The 22,987-nt window shown below is 48.3% G+C and overlaps 2 protein-coding genes across 30 annotated transcripts in view; one reads left to right on the top strand and one right to left on the bottom strand.

The window, feature by feature from the left end:
• Positions 1 to 9,525, top strand: part of dlg1b (discs large MAGUK scaffold protein 1b) — a 31,110-nt gene extending 21,585 nt beyond the window's left edge. For 7 of the 23 annotated variants that reach the window (XM_058068720.2, XM_058068728.2, XM_058068723.2 and 4 more), the window contains 19 exons: positions 2,625 to 2,678; positions 3,168 to 3,218; positions 3,348 to 3,472; positions 3,733 to 3,902; positions 3,984 to 4,120; positions 4,957 to 5,101; positions 5,214 to 5,352; positions 5,755 to 5,911; positions 5,994 to 6,096; positions 6,171 to 6,285; positions 6,370 to 6,546; positions 6,617 to 6,683; positions 7,143 to 7,239; positions 7,905 to 7,946; positions 8,026 to 8,076; positions 8,147 to 8,493; positions 8,566 to 8,675; positions 8,748 to 8,839; positions 8,912 to 9,525. In XM_058068720.2, coding sequence (XP_057924703.2) covers positions 2,625 to 2,678; positions 3,168 to 3,218; positions 3,348 to 3,472; positions 3,733 to 3,902; positions 3,984 to 4,120; positions 4,957 to 5,101; positions 5,214 to 5,352; positions 5,755 to 5,911; positions 5,994 to 6,096; positions 6,171 to 6,285; positions 6,370 to 6,546; positions 6,617 to 6,683; positions 7,143 to 7,239; positions 7,905 to 7,946; positions 8,026 to 8,076; positions 8,147 to 8,493; positions 8,566 to 8,675; positions 8,748 to 8,839; positions 8,912 to 9,018 — 2,286 coding nt within the window. In that variant the 3' untranslated portion in view covers positions 9,019 to 9,525. Of the gene's footprint in view, positions 1 to 1,241; positions 1,560 to 2,624; positions 2,679 to 3,167; positions 3,219 to 3,347; positions 3,473 to 3,732; positions 3,903 to 3,983; positions 4,121 to 4,956; positions 5,102 to 5,213; positions 5,353 to 5,754; positions 5,912 to 5,993; positions 6,097 to 6,170; positions 6,286 to 6,369; positions 6,547 to 6,616; positions 6,684 to 7,142; positions 7,240 to 7,505; positions 7,540 to 7,904; positions 7,947 to 8,025; positions 8,077 to 8,146; positions 8,494 to 8,565; positions 8,676 to 8,747; positions 8,840 to 8,911 lie in introns of those variants that run through there. The other 16 variants (XM_078791463.1, XM_078791465.1, XM_078791468.1 and 13 more) reach the window with 8 other exon arrangements.
• Positions 9,526 to 9,545: 20 nt separating this feature from the next.
• On the bottom strand, positions 9,546 to 22,726 carry rasal2 (RAS protein activator like 2). Of its 7 annotated transcripts, none has more exons than XM_058068708.2 (18): positions 22,218 to 22,726; positions 19,219 to 19,346; positions 19,035 to 19,149; positions 16,845 to 16,951; positions 16,205 to 16,317; positions 15,880 to 16,033; positions 15,707 to 15,805; positions 15,086 to 15,640; positions 14,868 to 15,012; positions 12,991 to 13,135; positions 12,670 to 12,909; positions 12,383 to 12,587; positions 11,887 to 12,089; positions 11,015 to 11,807; positions 10,803 to 10,955; positions 10,528 to 10,730; positions 10,368 to 10,455; positions 9,546 to 9,969 (listed from the first exon to the last, which is right to left on the bottom strand). In XM_058068708.2, exons 1-18 carry the CDS (start codon positions 22,336 to 22,338, stop codon positions 9,817 to 9,819), a joined length of 3,720 nt encoding a protein of 1,239 aa, XP_057924691.2. In that variant the 5' UTR covers positions 22,339 to 22,726; the 3' UTR covers positions 9,546 to 9,816. The 7 variants fall into 7 exon arrangements, with proteins under 7 accessions (XP_057924691.2, XP_057924694.2, XP_057924692.2 ...); XM_058068711.2 differs by having other exon boundaries at positions 12,386 to 12,587; positions 22,218 to 22,725; XM_058068709.2 differs by having other exon boundaries at positions 11,887 to 12,068; positions 12,386 to 12,587; positions 19,035 to 19,152; positions 22,218 to 22,725.
• Between the last annotated feature and the right edge of the window lie 261 nt (positions 22,727 to 22,987).

The following is a 22,987-nucleotide window of genomic DNA, read 5'->3' on the forward strand; positions in this document are numbered from 1 at the left end:
AAGAGACTCACTCCGTTCATGCCATTGTTCTATGGTACAAACACGTCATGTGCTGAAACCAATGCACAGAGTGAATCCTCTTCCTGGCTCTTTGGCGAACATGGCAATAATATTTTACATCTATCAATTTAATATTTTTTTGTGTGACTAATTAATTTATAATCGTCCCAGGCCTATTGTCCATGAGACAGTTTTTTCCTCAATGTGAAAGCTTGTCATGTTTCTAAAAACTCACAATATCTTGTGACACCCCTATGAATTAATAAATCACTGTTCATGGTTGAATACAGCCTATTATTAATAAGCAAAATGTATTTTTGAGGGGCTAAATTAAGCATTTTCAAGCATAAATATGGCTAAATGAGCTAAAAGACAAATGTAAGTCATTCAGAGGATGCATTCAAAGATGTTGGGATGGTACAGTATGTAATATTATACTTTTATTAGCCCCTTATTAGTAACTACCAACAGGCAAAATACAGTCAACTCTTGATCTCTGATGTCTATTCCTAAAATGTCTTATTTATTTCTTAAATTACCTATTTTCTCTTATATCTACTATTTGGGTAATACAAGTGTTATGATGATTCTGAGTGATTATAGGGGTGTTATTTCATGTTTAGAGGGCTCTATGTTAAAGCCATATGCTCTAGCTACAAAATAATATTTGATTTATAACTCCTAGTACAAAATGACTAAATTCTATTTGACTCCTCCTTTATGGAAATTCACACAGCTGGGTCTGAAACCAATTAGCAATGAACTAAGGATTATTGTATTGTATTATCATGACTTATTCAGGACAAAAGAGAACGTTATGGTAGCTTGATGTCTTGATTAATTTATCAGTGGACACATGAAATGTGTTACAATGTGGGCTGCAGGTGGCGCTGCAGACACACTGACTTCCTGATAAAGCTTTCAAATGATCCTCTTTGGAAATGAGACCTCTATCTAGGAAGATGTGCGACGTGCAGAACATCAGTGTGTTTATTTAATGTTATCCAGTCATAAGGATGCAGCATTCTAGTATGAATACTACAAACACGTTTAAAACAATGACAGACACGTGAACATGTGGTGCCTCCACTTGTCACGTTCATACACCGCTGCGCCTAAAAGTGAAGGAAACATTGATTATTCATGCAGTGGGCGGACCACCCCCACTCGTGTTGACATGTAAGTCCACTCACACTTCAGGGGACAGCGTCACATTGAGCCAGCGCGTTCTTGTGACTGTCCATTCACTCCAAACATCAACGTTGGGAATGTACTCCATGTCCGCACGGCAAGTCTTCACCTCCAAGGCCGTAAACGGCGACGATGGGAAGCAGAGTCACGTCGACGTCGGTCCACGCAGGCATCACGCCATCCAACATGGCCGGCCACAGGTCCATGCATCGCTTGCCACGTTCACCGCCTGCACAGTGCCGGCTTCCTGCCGTGCTCGCAGCCGCTTCCTCAACCTGCGCGACAGTGTCAAGAAAAGTCCCACCAAGAGCACAGCCAAGGTGGAGACTCGTTCTGAGATTCCATGGGTTCCCTTCGCCTATGGCAAGGTAGACTGAGAGGTTAGAGATACAAACCTCATCGCTTTGTTATTAAGTTGCTGGCCTGGACCATTCCAAATGTTCCTAGTTAGATGTCTTCTGGAACTTGGTTGCTTGTGATTGAATCATGATTGGCTCAGAACAGGAAGAGCATGAAAATAAAAGTGTTTGTGGTAGAATATTCTTGACTCACTGGACATATACTTCTTCATGGCATGTATGGCTCCAAAGATAGTTTGAAGTGGAGTACATGCTCCCAGGAATCAGCAGTGTTGAAGGAAACATTTGTGAATATTTGTTGTTTGATGATGGTTTGTGGTTTGCGGCGTCGAGCGTGGCCCAGTGGATCAATGTGGTCGATGCACACTAATTTTAGCCACGCTGGGTTTTCCATGAGGCCTCTCTTGAGCAGAGCAGAGTAGCGGTTCCTGCTGGCAGCTTGGTGAGGTCCTGCTCTTGCATAATAGAGGTCACCGTGATGAAGGCTGGTCATCCTCATCCTGCTTTCAGTGTGACAAGACAAACGGATAACTGCTACTTACTGTATTTAAAGGGGGTCCTCCATGTTGTGGAAGTGACTTGCATGTTAACATTTTGTAGGGTACGACAACTTCACAAAATCTCTTGTAAGTTGATCTTTTGAAACTTTAAGACCTTGCTGAGTGTTTGGCAGCAATCAGTAACTGCTGTTCTGTACCATTTGTTGATTTGTCTTGAAAATTGCAGGCAGGAAGTGTTCTTGGATGTAAGAATTGTGTATAATGGGAAGCTGTTGTTGTTTTCTGGGAGCCAACGATCTACTATAAACGTTCAATGCTCCTCTGCTTTTGACAACAAAGAATGAATGAACAAATCCCAGTCCAATGCCGGATTGTCCAATATTCATTTCTTCTTTACTGCTCTACTGTCCAATGCTAAGAGAGTGAACAAGTTACACCTTTTATTCCTCATGTCGTCATGTAAGTCAGGACTGGAACTGTGATGGTGGAGCATTCAAGTGCAACCTTCAGACATGATGTTTTTATTGTCCATCTGAGACGTGTCCTCTGATGCCATTGTGTCTCCTCTCTTCAGGCCAATCCGCCCCCTGTGATGGTGAACGCAGACAGTCTGGACACTCCCCCTTATGTGAGTGTGGTACCTAAACACAACACGCCCTGCACAGTAGTACACCTATACACCCATTGTAGATATACTTACTGGAAGTACAGCTACATCTAGTACACTCGGTCAATATACTGCAAGTATACTTAAATGTAGTACATTTATAGGAAATAATACACTCCTAAGATAAGATAAGATAAGATATGCCTTTATTTGTCCCTCAGTGGGGAAATTTGTATTGCACAGCAGCAAGAGTACAGAGTCAGTTAAGCAGTACAAAATACACAATATAGAAAAATAAACAACCCAAGTATTAACAAAATCCACAGTTTTTCCCAGAGTTATATACAATACAGTATGTATATAATATGAAACTAGTAAATATGTATACTTACATGAAGTACAGTCATAATGAATATACTCACAGTATGCCTACATGTACATAGGAAGTACACCCATAGTGGCAGCCATCTATATGTGTTTGTGTGTTTATGTGTGTACATGTGTGTGCAGGTGAATGGAACCGAGGCAGACTATGAGTATGAGGAGATCACATTGGAGAGGGTAAGTGGGCCGCAGTTCAGAACAACACCTCTTACAGTAGATATTGTAATGTTCTAATGGACCATATTGTGACTGAAGATAAATGTATATACTGTATGTAATGATTTGCATCGCCTCTGCCGTCATCAGGGAAATTCGGGTCTAGGCTTCAGCATCGCGGGTGGCATAGACAACCCCCACATCGGTGAAGACCCCAGCATCTTTATCACCAAAGTCATCCCGGGGGGCGCTGCTGCGCAAGATGGACGGCTCAGGTGAGAGGAAGACATGGTGTGTGTTACTCCCAACCCCCCGTAGCAGCTTGCTGCTTTCATTGGCTTATTCATAATTGATCAGCTCGGTGTCGCCTGACGTAGGTGCTGCCGCTGATAATCATGCTCTCAGGTGTCTTGGTTGGTGGAGAAGAAAATATATTTTTGTACACAAGCATTAGCACATTAGTCTGTGTCCATATGGGGGTATGGGGGGAGGGGTGGATGAGTGTGAACATCACTAAGTGCTTCTGGTTCTTCAGGGTCAACGATGTCATCTTGCGTGTCAATGAGGTTGATGTTCGCGATGTAACGCACAGTCGGGCCGTGGAGGCGTTAAAGGAGGCGGGTTCTCTAGTTCGACTGTATGTACGCAGGAGGAAACCCGTCTCTGAGAAAGTGATGGAGATCAAACTGGTGAAAGGACCCAAAGGTGAAAAACTGCACTCACCCAAAAATCCCACAGTGTGGCGGTCTGTGTGATGGAGATCTGTCTGCTTGTCCTGCTGATCAGGTCTGGGCTTCAGTATAGCGGGCGGAGTGGGAAACCAGCACATCCCAGGTGACAACAGCATCTACGTGACCAAGATCATTGAGAGTGGAGCCGCCCATAAAGATGGCCGACTGCAGATTGGAGACAAGCTTCTAGCTGTAAGGATTTTTGTTAATTCATCATCATCATCAACCATGTTCAGTGTTGTGTGCTGTATCCCATATATACAGTTGGGTTTCAGCTTACAAACTTCCTCTGTGCTTCTTGGTATTGTAAGTTTTCCTAGGATTTTCTGGGATTAGGTCTTGTTGAAAACACACATTTTGGGGACACTTGCGTTTCAGCACAAAGCACCATGACTTCAAGTGTTGTGATATATGCAAACTTCTCCATAATCCCTCTTATCACATACTACAGTATTAATTGGCCCTGTACCCTAGAAACCGCCCATGAATGATACGGGAAAAGGCCGGAATGATACTGTGTCAAAGCCCAGGGCAGTGATACTGATAAAATATAGAGTGTAACCATGTCCAGTATCAGCCCCTGTAGCTGTCCACTCAGAGCATGCTGCTCTGGTGTCGTGCCCGTGAAACAACCAATCAGAGAACAGCGCACGAGCGTGAACACACACTATAAATATTCCTAGTGCTTCTCCAGTCACCAAAAAACCCAAACTTGATTAATGGAACTTTGTCAGACATTGATAAGACTGTTAATAAAATATTATTGTTGAAATATTTTTGCAATTATTGCGTTTACACTGTTTAGATATAATACATGTAATAAACTGAACATTTTCTGGAAACAAAATGGTATTTTGATTAAATAGTACGTGATAATAAGCTCATGATTAAATATGAGTCAACTACACCAACTGGTGACCTATTGGTCATGTAGTAGTATCATTTGTATTAAAAACGCTGATTTGATTTGACCAGGTTAGTTACTAACTGTGTGCCTGATGTGTACCTGTATCTGTGCATGCCTGCAGGTGAACAGTAGTTGTCTAGAGGAAGTTAGTCACGAGCACGCCGTCACTGCCTTGAAGAACACTCCTGACGTGGTCTACTTGAAGGTGGCCAAACCCAACAGTGTCTTCATCAATGATACCTTCGGCCCTCCAGACCTCACCAACTGTGAGCTGCTTTTTCTATCTTTCCTTCTTTTATTCCCTTCTGTCTTTCTTTGGCTTTCCTCCTCCTGCTCCCTCCCATCACCACACGGTGACACCATCTTTTTCTGTTGCAGCGTTTTCGCAGCATCTGGAGAACCATATCACTCCCCCTAACTTTCTGACTCAGCCCCTCCCTCTGCCGGCCTCATCTGGACGCTACTCGCCAACGCCCAAGAGCATGCTAGGAGATGACGACGTCTCACGGTATGAAATGTAATTACTGTAAGAGGCCTACTTAAATATGAGAACCAAGATTTTTATTTTGTTGAAGTTCTGAGCGCACACACTGAGTGCTCCTCCCTGATGTTTGTTGTGTGTGCGTAAGCGTCCACTAGATGGTAGGGTCTGGTGTTGTTTACATTCATTCATTTTCTACCGCTTATCCTCATGAGGGTGGCGGGGGTGCTGGAGCCTATCCCAGCTGTCTTCGGGCGAGAGGCGGGGTACACCCTGGACTGGTGGCCAGCCAATCACAGGACACATATAGACAAACAACCATTCACACTCACATTCATACCTATGGACAATTTGGAGTCATAACACTAACGTGTTTTCAAAACTTATTGTGATGGTCAAGCAAGTAGACCAATGGAGGTGTTTGATTTGGTCCTCCAGGGAGCCCAGGAAGGTGGTGCTGCATCGTGGCGCCACAGGTCTAGGCTTCAACATTGTTGGCGGTGAGGACGGCGAGGGCATCTTCATCTCCTTCATCCTGGCTGGCGGACCCGCAGACCTTTGTGGAGAGCTGAGGAAAGGAGACCGCCTGGTTTCTGTACGTCACTGAAGACATCTCCTTTCCTGTGTGGAGCGTGACAAACCCTGACGGCGTTGTGTTTGCATGTGCTCGCTTGCAGGTCAATGGCGTGGACCTCCGCAGCGCCACGCACGAGCAGGCCGCCGCCGCCCTGAAGAATGCTGGGCAGACAGTAGTCATCATGGCCCACTACAGGCCTGAGGGTGAGTGGGGTGAGAGGTCACATGACTGTCACGGCGGAGCCACGTTGCTGACCTGAAGGTGTGCTTGTCTTCAGAGTACAGTCGCTTTGAGGCCAAGATCCACGACCTGAGGGAGCAGATGATGAACAGCAGCATCAGTTCTGGTTCAGGGTCCCTGCGGACCAGCCAGAAGAGGTCCCTGTACGTCAGGTGAGACCTCAACGCTCCAGAACGTGACTTCCTCTGCATCGGCACATCGGCCCTGACAGAGCGTGCCCCCCGACCTCTCTGCAGAGCCCTCTTCGACTACGACAAGACGCGGGACTCGGGTCTTCCCAGTCAAGGTCTGGACTTCAAGTTCGGAGACATTCTTCATGTGGTCAATGCCTCCGACGACGAGTGGTGGCAGGCCCGGCAGATGACGGCTCATGGCGAGGCAGAGGATGTGGGCGTGATCCCCAGCAAGAGAAGGTGAGTTGGAGGTCAGATGGCCGCCAGGGCCTTGTAGCCGCTTTTGACCTTTGACCTTTTGACCTGACAGAGTGGAGAAGAAGGAGCGAGCGCGGTTGAAGACAGTCAAGTTCAACCCAAAGTCCCGTGAGCGAGGGGTGAGTGCGCATGTGATGTGACGCTGATGATGTAACCGCATGTCGCTGACCTGTCAGCATCTCGGCTCCGCCTCCCAGCGCCGACATGACGCCAAAAGCTACACTAGCCCCTGACCGACACCTGCATGATCCTACCCTCGACTGTCTGCCCCCCTCTTCATCACTCACCTGGAGCATGTGATGTCATCATGTCAAAAGCCCCCCCCCCAGCCCGCTGGTTTTTACTTAATTACTGACGCAAACATTTACAACTGTTGCTATGGCAACTCTCCGCTTATGTCTGTCTGCGTGTGTGAGAGAGAGAGAGAGAGAGAGAGAGAGAGAGAGAGAGAGAGAGAGAGAGTGTGTGTGCGCTCTTGCCCTACTTCACCTAAGTCCCCTTCTCTGCACCCCCCCCACTGACTGACGAGTGTTTGACTTTGACGTGACCTTGACGTGCTCTTCCTCCACTTCCCGTAGTCGCTCAGTGACAAGCGTAAAAAGAGCGTCTTTCCCAGGACGTTCCTCTTCTACAAGAGTCGGGAGGCGAGTGAGCAGGAGAGCAGCGATGTGGAGCGTGAGTATGGCGCCACCGGGGGGCGCCGTATATGGCCGGCTGACGGGTCAGCGACAGGAAGAGAGTTCAGCCGGTGACCTGGTTGTCACGGCAACGGGGCCAGCCCACAAATCTTTTACAATTGGACAACCTGAAAGCCCCTCCACTCCACCCCCACACTTCCCAAAATGGCCGGTGTGCGTTGCGTCTGCTCTCTCGCTCTGTCGCTGAGACGCAGTAACCTTTTTTTTTCTTCTTTGTGCTTCTTCTTCCTTTGTCGCCTTCAGGACCTCACTGACGAGCTCCTCGCCAAAGGACACAGTAAGTCGGCCCCCCCACCCGAGCCCCGCCCACCTCTCTCCACCATGACTTATTATGCCGTGTCTCAAATAGAATACTTGCATCAGTACACGTGAATAGGTATACTGTGTACTTCTGTGTACTACTGTGTATTCCATTTGAGACGCATCCATAGTTTCTGGTGGACACCCCCCCTCACGACCACCCCCACCTCCTCCAGGCGTCGTCATCGTGGTGTTGTCCCCATTGCTGTCTCCAGGACGTCCTTCAGGCTCCACCTCCTTTTGCCATATTTTGTCCCCCTCCTCCGCCCCCACCACACCCCTTCCCACTTTGATGTGCAAAGCATGATGGGAGACTTGACGTGTCTTCTTCTTGTCTTTCAGAACACGTCACCTCAAACGCCAGTGATAGTGAAAGTAGCTACCGTAAGTGTTGGCGCTGCCAACGTGGCTTCTGGCATCTATTGGCTGTGCTGACGTGTGCGTATGTGTGCCTGATTGACAGGTGGGCAGGAGGAGTGCGTCTTGTCGTATGAAGCAGTCACTCAACAGGAAGGTAACGCCCCCAAGCCCCTTAGCTTGTTTATGTGCCGCCACATTTCTCACGGCGTCTCATTGTCGTGTAGTCAGCTATGCACGGCCCGTCATCGTCCTGGGGCCCATGAAGGACCGCGTGAACGATGACCTCATTTCAGAGTTTCCTGACAAGTTCGGCTCGTGTGTTCCACGTGAGTCAAAGCAACATTCTACGCTTATTTGTGCATCAGCGTCTGAACGCCGCTTGTGTCTTTGGCCATCAGACACGACGCGGCCCAAGCGGGACTACGAGGTGGACGGTCGGGATTATCACTTTGTGGTGTCCCGTGAGCAAATGGAGAAGGACATCCAGGAGCACAAGTTCATCGAGGCGGGGCAGTACAACAACCACCTGTATGGAACCAGCGTCCAGTCTGTCCGAGAGGTGGCCCAGAAGGTAGATGTCTTCTGCTGTAATGTCGCCCTCTCCTGGCCAGATGGTGTGCTAACGCACGGTTTTGCCTTCCAGGGTAAACATTGCATCCTGGACGTGTCTGGCAACGCTATCAAGCGACTCCAGCTTGCTGCTCTTCATCCCATCGCCGTCTTCATCAAGCCCAAGTCGGTGGAGAACATTATGTAAGTGATGCTCACGTTCATAGCTGGAGTAGACACACACCGATCAGATGTTTAAGTGTGATCCTTCTGCAGGGAGATGAACAAGCGACTGACAGACGATCAGAGCAGGAAGACGTTTGAGCGTGCAGCCAAGCTGGAGCACGAGTTCACCGAGCACTTCACAGGTAGAGGCTTTTATTTTTTTAACCTGTCCTAAAATGTCATAATGTCATGTGTGTGTGTGTGTGTGTGTGTAGCCATTGTCCAGGGCGACACGCTGGAGGAGATCTATGAGCAGACCAAGCAGATTATCGAGGACCAATCGGGTCCTTTCATCTGGGTCCAGTCCAAGGAGAAATTGTGAACACCGTCCACTTTTATTTTGAAAAGTCCACCTGCCCTTCAACACTTCCCCACATGGGACACTTGGGAAAACCCGGAAGACCTAAAAAGACTCCTCTTTTGTGTGTGGCCATCACAAAAAGCAAATGTTTGCACGTCAGAGCTTTAAGAGCGTGTCACTCCCCCCCAATTCACACCTGTTCTTTTCAAAGCAGTCCTCTGCAGTCACTAGAGGGCGCTGTCCGCTTTTACTGCTCACATTAACCCTTTAATGAGGACAAAAGGAAGGAGGAGTGGTGGAATTGAACAATTTACTATAACGTTTACTAATGAGCTCTTCAATGACTGTGGCTTTATTGTTGCAGTGACCTACAGGTGGATTCTCAGTGCAGGACAAGGAGATTCTGAACGTGCTAAACTGCCTATTTTGTTATTAAAAAAAAAGTCTATATTGAAGTCAGCATTATCACTAATCTTTTCTTTGATCACTTCCTGTCTTTTTTAACCTAATAAAATCTGTTGAATCTGCTTCCATGGAGACAACAAACATTTACTGGTAGCTTTTATTGTGTACAGACAGGCGTCACCTTTGATGCCCCAGCACAGTGGAGTGTTTTCAGTAGCTCGTCAACAGGAAGTGGAGAAATAAATTATAAATCAGAAATAACCCCATAAAAACAGCTCCACTTCAAACCTTAAACGTTAGAAAACATTTTGTTGCACATGCGCGCGCGCGCACACACACACACACACACACACACACACACACACACAAAACCCTGCAGTATTTACATACTAAGCACACCCCCTACCCGGCTAATCAGCAGCTGCTGTTCTTGAACTCTCCGTTCTCAGTGATGGACAGCTTGGTGGGGTTGTTGCGGAGGTTGGCCGAACCGTAACGCTCCTTCACTTGCGTCAGTGCCGCCATCAGACGTGAGTTTGTTGCATCCAGAGAGCGGATCCGCTTTTCCTGATTGGACATAAAGGGAATGCCAGGAACATATCTTTATCTGCTGCAATGTGGTTGGACTTGACAGCAAGTAACTTTAAGATTCAAACCAAACCAGAAAGCCAACAAAAGCAAAGCCGAACATCTGAGGTGGGCGGAGCCAAACACAAAAGCCCAGACCCCCACACCTGCAACCTGTTCAACCAATATGACACTCGCCACTAGGACGCTCCTGATTGGCTGAACAGGTTGCAGGCATGTTGTCTCAGGAGGGGGGAGTAGTGTTTCAATTACTTGCCTGCTTTTGTTTAATTTGATCCGTTACTGACCTGCAATCAGTCAAGAGACAAAGCAGCGCTACCTGAGACCGCCATTGTTATGGCAGGTCATGTGATGATGTAATGTCCTGTGTGATGTACCTGAGCGTCAATGACTTCCTGTTTAGCTTCAATCACCGTTTGCATCTCTGAGTGGTCACGTTTCAACTCCTCCTCCACCGCCATGAGCCTGGAAGCACACGCTGTTGTTAGCTGGGGGGGGGGTCGGGGGAGGTGGGATGGGATAGGATGGGATGCCGACCTGCAAAGGATGTTCTTCATCTGCGCATCCTTCTCTTCTTGCTGACGCTTGAGTCGTTCCTCACTGTCGTCAAGTCGTGACTTATAGTCAAGGAGCAGCGTCTTCATGGAGAGTTCCTGGGCGACCAGACGGCGCTCGTACTCCTCCAGGCGTCGCCCTGACGCCCGCAGCCGCTCCTTCAGTCGCCAGATCTCCATCTCATACTACTCATAAGGAGGTGGAGTTGCATTCAATGATCGGATCACTTTAGGGAAGTTTGGTCGCTTCTCGTTTACCTTTTCGAAATTCTTGCCCTCCTCACGGCTCCGCCCCCCTCCTTCCTCGTCGCCAAGGTGGTCCTCCTGGTACTGACCGTTACTGAGCACCCAAGCTGCTGTCCTCTCCACAGGAGACATGGCCGCCGACTCCGCCTCCACCGGAGATGCCACCTGTCACATTCCAACAAGTTTCCTAAAGGTTGGACAACTTAACATGAATCAGTCATTACCTGCTGCTGGGTACTGCCCCTTGGAGGCGGAGCCATAGTGTCAGCGCAGCAGACGGACACTGGGTCGGCGATGGGCGTCAGCTCCATGGTGGCGCTGCTGCTGCTGCAACGTGAGGCACACTGTGTCCTGGACCCGCCCCCTGCCCGGCTCTGCTGCTCTACCTTCACGATGTGGGCGGTGCTCGTTGTCGCCGTGCCCTGCCGAGGTACGGCGATGGCTGTGGCGGCACCTGGCGGGAGCTCGGGGGGGCTGTGACAGCATGGTGTGGAGCTACGAGCGCTACGCCTGCTGCCCGACTCGTCTAGGCTGCTGTCTGACGCCACATGACCTTTCACCCTTAACCGCTCGCCATCCGAGCTGGCGCTGCTCAAGTTCTCTGAGCTGGATGCGGATTGGGCGGGGTTACTGAGGTGGTAGACGGGGTTCTGAAATGAGAGCGGCTGCAGGCTGCGTTGGTGCTTGACTGGAGGCTGCAGCGGACGCCGGGCCTGCGGAGCGCTCTGCGGCTGAGTGTCTCTGATTGGAGCTTTGCTGAGGGGCACCACCAACTCAGACGGGATTGCGGGGGCTACAGAGACCTGAGAGCCTGCCCTGTTGACAAGGGGCGGGGCATCAGGGATCCTCTGAGAATCCTGCAGGTCCCCCATAGAGACGCTGCGGTTGCCCACAAGTGTCTCATCTCGCTCATCCTTGCCCGAAAAACTGGTAGCGCCCCAAAGATGATGCTGGGCAGTCGTGGCGTTGCACCCTGCAACGGCGGCCTCCGTCAGCTCGCCGCCAGGACACGTCCTGCTGCACATGTCAGCGTGGTTAGCGTCGGTGTTGTGTTGCGTAAAGACAACATGGCTGAACTAGTCAGCTGACTTCTTACCAGTCAGACGGGTCCTCAAAGATTCGTTGTAGGCCAGATGACAGGCTGCCGCTTATGTTGTGGGCGGAGCTATGGTGGTCCTGGAAAGGGCGCAGCTGCTGCTGGATGGGCGTGGGGACTGACAGGCTGCGGGAAATATCTCCCAGAATTCTCGGCAACGGTCCCAGCTTGGCAACGGTGGCCTGCAGGAAGGAATTTTCACGCTGGGGTGTCGTAGTTAGCGTGTGCGTGTGAGAGGACAGCATCAGGATGCAGTGGTGTGGGAGGCAGAGCGGCGAGACCAACATGGTGGCCAGACAGGAAGTGCAGGGAGGAGGAGGAGGAGGAGGAAGGAGACACAATGAAGGAAACTTAATGGAAGCAAACTGAAAGGTGGTAGATCAGACATGCTTCTCAAACATGCTGAGTCAGGTCACATGATGGGGTTGGGGGGGTGGGGGGGTCATGCTTTGATGAGGTTAAACGGATGAAGAAATGATGCTTCGTAATCTACAACCACCTTATCCATCTGAGAGACCACGTCCCACAGAAGAGCGTGAAGGAGGGACAGCTCCCTTCCGAGGTCCACGTAACCCTCAAAGCCCGGCGTGTTGGATAGAGTCTCTGCATTGGAGATCTTTGTCAGGAAACGCATCATTCCGGCCCACTCGTGCTCCAGGAAGTCGTTCATGAAAGCCATGTACTCCTCCTTGTTCCCAAACCTGCGAGACACATGTAAAAGACCACACACAGTCGTCATGGCAACCCCTGGATGCTAAAGCACAGCCTTTGTGAGTAACCTACTTGGAGAAGTTGGCCAGGTTCTGGATGACTTTGGCGATGAGGGTGAGGGTTCGAGACGTGCGCTCGTCAGGATATTCCTGCATGAGCTGGAATAGCGATGGCGACATGATGGCCGGACACAGGAAGCGCAGGAAGAGGGAGGCGCTGATCAAACGCTTGCTGATGTCCTGCTGGTGACCACGGGTCACACACTCCTGCGTCCAAGACGCAAAAACTTCCTTCAACTCACGAGGGAATACACTGCAACACACAGGAAGTCAGGATGTAAAACCGGAAGTCAGGTGGTGTATTGCTTGTGATGTCATGGCTGCCATGGTATACCAGTAGGAGTTGATGATCTTGCAGAGAGCCAGCTCGCAGCACATCTTCAAGTTACTTTGATGCTCGGACAAGTTGCTGCTGGAACATCGACTGGGATCCACCTCGCAGTTCTCGTCAGACTCGTACAGTGCTTTGATGAACTCACCTGGAGACACACGAGTACAATCTTAGGCTCAGACCTGGATCTGATATTTTCATGCCAGTGTGAACACCACAATTCAGATTTTTTTCAAATGCAACTCAGGCCTCATTCATGTAGATGGAAATCAAACATGTATGCGATGCGACTGCAGTTCTGAATGGTCAGGTGGCATATATCTGTGTGTAATGCCATGCATACAGAGACTGTTTTCCCTAGTATTGGCATGGAAGTGAAATCAATGGTATTGAACATTACTGACACACAGAAATTAGAGTGACATCACTTTCCAGATGCGCTAAGTTCACATCAACATGTCGAATTTGTTTGATAATATGAACGACAGCATAAAAAAAATCTAAATTATGAATCGTACCATCTGTATGTGAAACATGAACACATATTTCTTACCCATTTCTGTGCACTCTAACAAGAGAAAAGGAGTTAGTATGAGCTAGCTAACAATGCACATCATTGGGACCTACCCATTTTGGCCCAAACTAAAAAAAGAGCAACAGTGTTCTATTTACATAACTGACTTGTACATAAACAAAAGCTGTGATATAGTTATGGTTTTATTTCATTTGAACATGCATCAGATTACAATCGAATGCACCACATAATCAGTTCACAGTTCCACATGTCCAAAAGGAGTAGGAAGAAGCAGAGCTTATTAAATCCTACCCCTCCATCTGCTACTTTTACAATCAGTAGCCAGGTTTACATAAGGAGATTTTCTTCTTTCCGAATGACGTACCAGAAAACAGTGTATACATGGAAAGAAATATTCCAATCTCCTGTCTACATGCACCGCTATAATGAAACAGAATAGTCAATGGGGCAAGCGCAGTAAAACGTAAACATCACGTGATTCATCAAAGATGGCGGACGAGATTGTGATTACCACAGTTATTGGGACAGTTGCTACTCTTTTTTAAAGCAGCAACTTCAAAAAGGAACTTTCCGCTGTAGTCCAGTGATGACTGCTCACCACCATTTTCAAAACCTGAGAGACGTCTGCGTGTTACGTCACAGCTGAGCATGCGCTGAAAGAACGCACCCTGGCAACTTTCCGATTGAGCGGGTACAAGATACCTCAATCGGATTGGGGAAAGGAATATTCCACCTCTGTGAATCCGATTATATATTCATTCGGATTGGCACTTTTCTTTCGGAATGAGGTATATACAAAGGTTACATTCTTTCCGTTTGAGCAAATAACCCGAATGGAATTGGAATATTTGGGTCCATGTAAACGTGGCTAGTAACTTACATTTGTTCACTTCCTGCTTTCCTAATATAGTTAAAAAAAAATTTTTTTTAATTTTTTGTCACGTACCGAAGTTCGAGGTGATTTGACCATACAATGACATAATGGGTACCATAGTAACTGTCCATATGATGATATGTATAGCACATCATGACTGATATTGTTATTGTAGAAGCTAACATGAAAAACAATATTCATCTGGAGAAGTAACACAATGCCTTGCTAGCTGCTCGTCTCAGCTCTCGATTTCGCTACAAAGACTCAAGAAGATGCTGGTTTGCTGTCAGCATTTTTTACTTGAGGGCTTCATAGTCAAAATAGGCGTATCCCAATGATGTGCATTGTTAGCTAGCTCATACTAACTCATACAGCCATGGGACACATGTTCATGTTTCACATAAAGATTGTGGATGATAGGCAAACAGCTGATGTCATCCACACAATGCACATGTGTGTGTATGTTCTCACCGAGCGCGTCGTGCAGGTACTTGTGTCCGACCAGTTTCAGGTACTCCTCGATAGCTTTGGTAGCCAGCGTGTTTTCCCTGAAGATGAGGACGTGGTGGTCGGCACAGCGGTCCACTTCTGACATCACCAAGTCAGTCAGGAAGTCCTGAAGGAATGAGAACAGAATAATGATTCGTTAGTGCCGCTCAGCAGGCAGGCTCTGGGGGGCGGAGTCTGACCTTGACCCTCCCCGTGCTGTGCAGGATGTGTACAAGGGCGCTGGCCATCTCCTCCTTGTTTTTTACGCTGATGACAGGCTCCAGCACGGAGCACAGCGTCCCGTAACCGTTGGTAATGAACTCTGCAAACTCCTTGTACTGCTCCATGGGGAGGATGGCGATGGTCTGGAAGCGTGACTTGATGCGGACAGAAGGCCCGCCCCCTTTCACCTTAACGGCGGTGGGCGTGCTCACTGGGTACCACCTCTCCACAAACTGGCGCCCCGTCACACTCGCCACAGGAATGTTGACGAGGCCCACATAGTTGTTCTTGTCCTTCTTCTTCTTCTTGTCCACGTCTCGGTAAACGTGAACGGTGATGCTGTGCACGGCAGGCAGGTCGGCCAGGTGGAAGTATTCGCCCCAGAAGAGGCCATCTTGTCGAGGCTTGCTGGTGGTGCGTACATACAACACGTCGTCCAGACAGAGCTCGCAGAAGTACTTCTTCTTGGGGGGCAGGTCTTTGGCCTCAATGATCCACAGCCGCAGAAGATGCTCCGCCCTGCGACAGTTGTCCTGGAAACACAAACGATGAAAGTCGGCAGAGGCATGCGGCGACAAGGTGACACGTACTGGACTCACCTTGTTGGGCTGGACAATTCTCCTCAGGTTCTCCATCCATTTGTCTCGCTCTGACGCCGACGGGCAGCTGAAGCACTTGGTCCCCCCTGAGTAGGTCACCTGACAGGAAGGAGGCAAACAGCTATGACATCATCGCACAATTATAACAAGGAGGACGACAGCGTGAACCTAACCTCGAAGCAGAAGTCCTGACCCAGAATGCTGCTGTGAACAGGTTTGACTGTCACCTCGTCCTCCATGTTGAGGTCCAGCACCTCCAGTGCACCTCCAGGGCTCAGCAGGGACTCATGAGACGTCCACTCCTTCACCCTTGGAGGGCCACGTGTCCTGGACCCACAGGAAAACCGCTTTAGAGGTCATGTGACTTCCAGAGAGTGCGTCCGATGTCCAAACCCAAGTGGGCGGGGCTCCCCAGACCTCACACCAATGAATGACACAGCACCCTCGAGGGGAAGCCATTGCCAAATAATATTTATTGAAAGGACGTAGTCAGCGTACCTGTCAGTGTCAGCAGGTCGCAGAACAGGAAGTCTGAAGCTGGTGTTCCTGTCCGCTTTATTTTGACTTTTTGCCCTCTTGACGGACCCTTTGAGACGTTTGCTGAAGAATCCCTGACGCACACAAATCAGCACGTATCTCTGTAAAATGACTCAGCAAAACTCGGTATAAAAGATCTCTGCATGTAATCTGATTACTTATAGAATAACATCATCTTCGTTCCACCCATCACGCCATCTGAGTATGAAAGCACCGAGCACAGCAGCGGCCTCATTTCCTGCGTTATTAATATCCTCAAACGCACCCTTCAATCTTTTCACACTGCAGTTCTCTGATTACAATGATTGTGCCCTGTGATTGGCTGGCGACTAGTCTAGGGCGTACATTGCCTCTCACCCAAAGTCAGCTGGGATAGGCTCCAGCACACCCCCCGCGACCCTAATGGGGATAAGCGGCATAGAAGTTGGATGGATGGAGTACTCTGATTACTTTAGATAGCCACTGAGGCCACAGTGAGTGCTGCTGTAATCAGATTACTTCCAGGGTGCAAGCAGGAAGTGTCTCCATGTGTTGCCATGGAGGGATGTGTGTGTGTGTGTGTGTGTGTGTGTGTGTGTGCGTGTGCGGGAGACAAACTCACAGGCACTTTGAAGGGAGACGAGCTGGGACTGTCTATAGGGATGCTCTTCTCGGAGCTTGACAGGCCAGAGAGGCTCCGTCTCCTCGGAGATCGCTCAGAAGACACTTCTGCAAAAGGAAGATGACATCAGCAGCAGCAGTAGCATTTTGTATGTTAGCGAGTTTGATGTGAAAAAGATGGACAAGAACGTCCCGGGACGTGGTCTGAGTTAGTGTGAAACGACATTAGGATGAGGCTACTCCCCTTCATCGATCCCCGTGCTAAATTTAGACTTTCACTTCCTGTCCGAATCTGAGCGAATCGTGTCTGATGGTGACGGCGTTGTAGGACGTGGTTGGAAGACGGCAGGGAAATCTTGCGCTAACGCGATGCCACCAAGCTCAGCAAAGGAAGTCAGCCATGACAGGTGGTCACATGACACACTACCTCTATCGCAGCTGTTTCCCATCATCAGAGGACCCCCAAGGTCACATGCGACTGGCCACACCTCTGCCACCTGTCGGCCAATGAGCTGAAATGGTCAAAGTGGATCTTGTTCCCGTCAGCATCCCTCAGCATGCGTCCCGCTGGTGTCTTCCCTCCTCCTCCTCCTCTCTCAGGGCGCCGTAGTTTTAGTGCGTTTATTCAATCAATGCCTCAGCTGCATGCCCCTCCCCCTCGCTCAACCTAGCTCACTTCCTCACTTCTCACGTGGGACATGCTCTGCTTCACTGTGATGTCGTCAGCAAAGACCAGGATGGGACATCTTTTGTCCCTCCCTGAGCAGCGAGTTTAACAGAGGTTGTAAGATGAGACAGGAAGTGACATCACAAAGTGACTTAGCAACAACAGCATCCTTTTGTCTGGTCACTTCAGCTCTCCCAAGGGACACACGTTCCTCAGCAACTCCCTGGGGAGGCTGTCTTACGTTGAGGAGATGCCAAAAGAAGCTGATGACAGCATTTAGCCAGCAGGGGGACCTCCACAGCGCCATCAGGTGAGAAAGCAGTAAAATTACGTGACCTACTAACAACCATTTAGCTTCTCCAGTTTCTCCATCCTGGATGACCTTCAGCTTGACATGGTCTTCAAAACACTCTCACACCAACTTAGTGAATAAAATCTTGTTAAAGAACATATAAAGTGTGTCCCATTCCTTCATGAGTGTGGGGTAGGTGTTCTCACTGGGCAGCAGTGGCTGCCACGAGAGGTTCGCCTCACGCCCAAAGCATACACAAGCCATACAGCACAGTGGAGAGCCACACTACTAGGACTGGGTTTAGAGTTTAGACAAAAGTCACAGCCAAATATGTGTGTCTAGTTTCCTACAGCATCTGTTGCTTTATATGCCAATAATATGCAAATTAGCCAATGACATCTAAAAACTTCTGGTGATTTCTAGGACAGCCAATGGCTACTTCTCCTACTAAGTAGTTAGCAACAGTGGCGTCAGGGTCAGTGAGTAATGTGTGGCTGTTTTTTTCCATTGAAGGTGAACCGCTGTCGCCGTGTATATTATATCATTCAGGGCTCAAACCAAAAAAAACAGTATGCAGATCAAAAAGATCCGCTGTGGCGACTCCGCAATCAGGAAAAAGCAGAACGAAAAGCTGCATCAACCCCTCCATAGCTCAGCTTGACAGACTCAACAAGGGTCATGTAAGTGTGGCGCAGGGGCCATCTGTGGAACATGGCTCATTGTAGAAAAAAAAAAACAAAAAAAACCCTACTAATACTCCTAACTAATAAAAACTAATAATTTTTTTTATGTTTGACAGATTAATAGCGTCTGAGAAAATACATGTCTAACCTCAATTCCACAACTTTAAAGAGTGAAAGATGACAAATTAAAGGAAATATTGTATTACAGTATTATTCTTAATTATTATATAATAATATACATAATATATACATGTCTTATAACAATGGTTTATTTGGTGTCCAAAAATGTAGACAATAATATCATTTAGTGTCAATTTCTGGGACAAAACACACCTGCATTGTTTTGCAAATCAGTTAAATTAAAAAATTGAGATGGGTGCCTCGTGACACCCCACATTATATACACATTCTGGCACACACACACACACACACACACACACGTGTGCACATTCATAGATATATACATACACACACCTGCTATAAATGTGCAATTTTGTTTAACGACATAGCAGCTTTTCCCAATAGAAGCATGATTATAGGGAGTCTTACCTAACATAGTGGCGCCCTCTGGCTGAAAGTCAGGGAACTGTCCCTCTGAGGGGACACTGACAGTTCTTCGGAGGCTGCGAGCGTTCGCTTTGTCCAACATCTTCTCCTGAGCCTCCTTCTGTCAGGGTGAAAGGTCAAGTTCAATCAGACGTGACTTGAAGACAACATGAGGTCTTCGTCTCACCTGGTCATCCTTGCTGACAACAAGGAGCTGGCTGTCCGTCAACAAGCACAACTTCTTCTCCCACACGGTGCCATCCACATATGGACTCTGACCACAGGAGAGGCGATGGGTCGGAGGGCCCTTGACGTCTGAAACACAAACACTGCATTTAATGTACCCGAAAGGGTAAAAGGCAGTGCATCTGCGCCTGCAGATGGCGCGTGTCTGAAAAGATGCCTTCAAATTTTGCTGGAAATATTCAGTGTTTGCCTGACTGCTTCTCTCAATTGAGAACTGGACATTTTGACACAAGAGGTGGACTTCCATGTAAGAACTTGACCTCACAACTGGACTTCAACAGCCCACATTAGAACTGGAGCTGTGAGTTCATGTCGACAAAGGCAGGAAGTACTAGCATGACGCGCCAGGTGGTCTTATGACACTACTTGTACCACGATACGGCGACACGGCGCTTGATGATGACTGCACACACAACCATGTGAAAGTAACTTGACTCTTCTCAACCTCGCTGGGAATGTTGGCCACCTGTTCTCTCACTCACATACACACACACACACACACACACACACACACACACACACACACACACACACACACACAGGCTGCTTTGTGTGACAACCTGCAACAAGCAGGTGATGTCTCTATAGCAACCAATAAACACAGCAGATATCCACCAGTCAGAGCACAGGGATGTTACATCACAAGGTTATCAAGATGGACCCACAAAGGGAGGGGCTGGCTGTGGGAGAGCTAAGAATAGAGACCAGTGTGACCCTGACACACACATGCGCACACAAACAATAAGTTAGTGATGTAACCTGTGCTCGTTATGGTACGAGTTAACCTGCCTGTATTCTACTGCAAGCAGGTGGGAGTCGGAACGGTTCATACCCTAACAAGTGAACGGAAAAAAACTCAAAATACGATGACAAGACAAATATCACAAACATCCGCAATTAGCCTCACATTAGTCAGTAGGCTATGTATATGTGCTCTAAAGCTTTTGGTTTTTACTTTTACTTTACTACTGGTTGCAATGCCAAACCGCCCATGTTGTGGGAATACGCGGGACCGTACGGGACGGGCTCACACTTGCAGGTTACACCAGTACAGTAAGTACGTATACTTCAAATGTGAGTGGTGTGTAGCAACAAGCATCCTATCCGTCTATGTGTTTTTCTTGTATGTTGTGTGAGAAAATGTCATACAAGTCTTCCATCACATTATCAATGACAATCAATGACGAAAGGCATTGATGGCCAGGACTGTTTGTTTCAAATCAAATCAATTCCTGTCTTCAGCCTCATTTAGACTCAAAACAGGAAGTGACTTCAATCTGCCTTTACATGATGCGAAGTGGCGGGGTCAAGAGTTAAAAGCTGGGATTCATGACATCATGTGACCTGACCTTAAAGCTGTTTTATTATGTGATGTCACTTTGCTTAGTTATGTTGGCATCAGTGTTAGTAAGTTGGAAGAAGAAAGCGCCAACGTGACGTGAGAAAAGTTGTGTGGGGACTACAGGAAGCAATGCTTACCAGTGATTCCTCCAACAGGGACCACAACTCTGCTGATCATTTGCGAGAAGCAACAGAGAGATTGTTTATCCGGGTCCGACTGCACCTTCTGGAGCAGTGTCCTCTCCAGGACAGAGGAAGTAGAATGCTCTGAGCGGAGGACGTTCAGGATTGTACTTAGACATCCACCATTCAGTCTTGAGGCCATGCTGTCACCGGCCATGTGTCCGGTGGTTGCTTAGGATGCGGTACACTACTGAATAGGTATTGGCACTAAGTAGTCCTTCCGGGTCTCTGGACTGGATCAAAACATTGTGGAGCACAGCCATCAAACTGCTTCACATCGACAAGTCACTTGCCTTCTAAACAAGACACTTCCTGTAGAGATGTGTGGCATCAAGTAGCCAATCAGGTTCCATCAGACTGTGGTTTCCTGTGTGAGCAGGATGTGAACATCACTAGATGTTGATTTGATGACTAGAGCGAAAAAAGGCGCATCTCGGAAGGCTTTTCACCTGTCAGGCAAGAAGCCATTTCCTTGCATGTGAGCCTCATCAGAGATTGTGTGACCACTCTGATTGGTCAGCTGAGCGAGAACAGTCTCAAGCACAGTGTGAAGACAAACAGGAAGTCAATCTCACACCTGCAGACTCACAGATGGTGTGAAGCACGTGGTGACGTGCGCACCTGCATAAGCATCCATGCATGTGACACGTCGTCATTGTTATTTCCTGTCACTTCCTGGTCCAGGAAGTCCCCCTTGTGGCGTAAGGAAACACCAGTACACAAAATAGGAAGTGTTTAAGAAGCGTGGGAAGGATAACATCCCCGCAGAGCAAAGGAGGGTCCAAGACCTTTATCCTGTCGGAAGGCTAAAAATAGCCATCAACAAGAGAACTCCCAGTCTTTGGCGACCACTGGACCAGTGACCACATGTACAGGAAGTTCGTCTCGTGCGACAAATGATGGAGAAGGATGAAAACGCTGAAAAATTGTCACTGAAGTTGTTTTTTTATTTGGAAAAGTAATCATAGAGCAACATCCCGTTGAGCCCCTCAGGGAATTTTCCACTTCCTGTCACATCTCAGCAGACCAGGAAGTGAACACTTGTGGTCACACGGGTGTTGTCCCTGCTGTCCGTGAGTCATGAGCTCATGTGGAGACACTGAAGACTTTCAAGGAGCCCGATTTTGTAGCTATTCTGGTTTCATGTGAGTAATGGAGTACAGAGTCTTGAGCCTGAGCCAAGTGAGGGGGACGGACTACATCTTTACAGTCAGACGTCATTCCCAAATGTGACGTTACCATGGAAACCAGATTAAACTGAGAACAAGAAATAGAGACATCACAGACGCCATGATGTAATCAATCACTGAATCAAGCCGGTTGACCTTTGACCTAAGACGGAAGAAGGACTGGGCCGACTTGGACTACACTCGATCCGGTCAATCAGACGGGACCTTCCCATCCAGATTTTCTTACCGTAAACCCGGAGCCATCCCTGCTGTTGGGACACCGTATCCGCCAGGATCCGGTCCAATAGGGGGTCCACCAGTCCACCGTGAAGAGAGTCCACGTCGCCGGTCAGGGAGTCCGAGTCCATGTCCACGTTCCGAACTTTTGCTCTTCGGACGAACACTTTCAGGCACCAAACAACAACTTTACAACTTAACTTTTGTCCACAACGCGCGCCAACACTTTCGCCTGCTCGCTCTTGCCAAGCTAGCTGCTAGCCGCTCTGGTAGTTCGGACTGCCGAGGTCCGGCAGGCTCCGCCTCATGGTTCCGCTCCTCCGGGTCATCTTGGAGGCCCGGAGCCCCCAGCACACCACAGCGACGTCTTGTTGTCTTGCCCAGAGGAACGCGTGGACGTATGGCGGCCGCCAAGTCCCAACTAAAACTCGCTGGAAGTAAAAGGCTATTCTGCGCGTCCCCGAGAGTGCACGAGCCTGCACCAGAGCGCGCCCCTATGTCTAGGGGCACGAGGCAGAGAGAGCGTAGACAGATCGATTAATGGTCACTGATCGCTTGACCTGCTTAAGAAATTCGTCTGCTTTGTAATTCCGATAAAATGGCGGATTTTATGGTGAAAACGTTGACAATTACACAAGTTGTAGTTGTAACTTGAATAATGACTAATTTGTGTTACATTTTTTCTTTTCACTCTGCCCCCACCTGCTGGGCTTCTTATGACTGCACGTCTTTGTCAATTTATTGAAAACAAAAACGGTCACTGAATAAGTAGTATACTAT

This window comes from Doryrhamphus excisus, linkage group LG6, assembly GCF_037039965.1.
Source record: "Doryrhamphus excisus strain RoL-2023G ecotype Guam linkage group LG6, RoL_Dexc_Guam_v1.1, whole genome shotgun sequence".
Lineage (NCBI taxonomy): Eukaryota > Metazoa > Chordata > Actinopteri > Syngnathiformes > Syngnathidae > Doryrhamphus > Doryrhamphus excisus.

What these genes read in the sequence shown, in the direction of transcription:
- rasal2 (XM_058068703.2), bottom strand. Translation starts at nt 22,338, where the DNA reads ATGGACTCGGACTCCCTGACCGGCGACGTGGACTCTCTTCACGGTGGA. An exon ending in CGTCTCCCTTCAAAGTGCCT is followed by an intron (nt 16,318 to 16,844) that starts GTGAGTTTGTCT and finishes TGTGTGCGTCAG; the next exon opens with GGATTCTTCAGCAAACGTCT. An exon ending in GTACCTGCACGACGCGCTCG is followed by an intron (nt 13,136 to 14,867) that starts GTGAGAACATAC and finishes GTGTGTCTCCAG; the next exon opens with GTGAGTTCATCAAAGCACTG.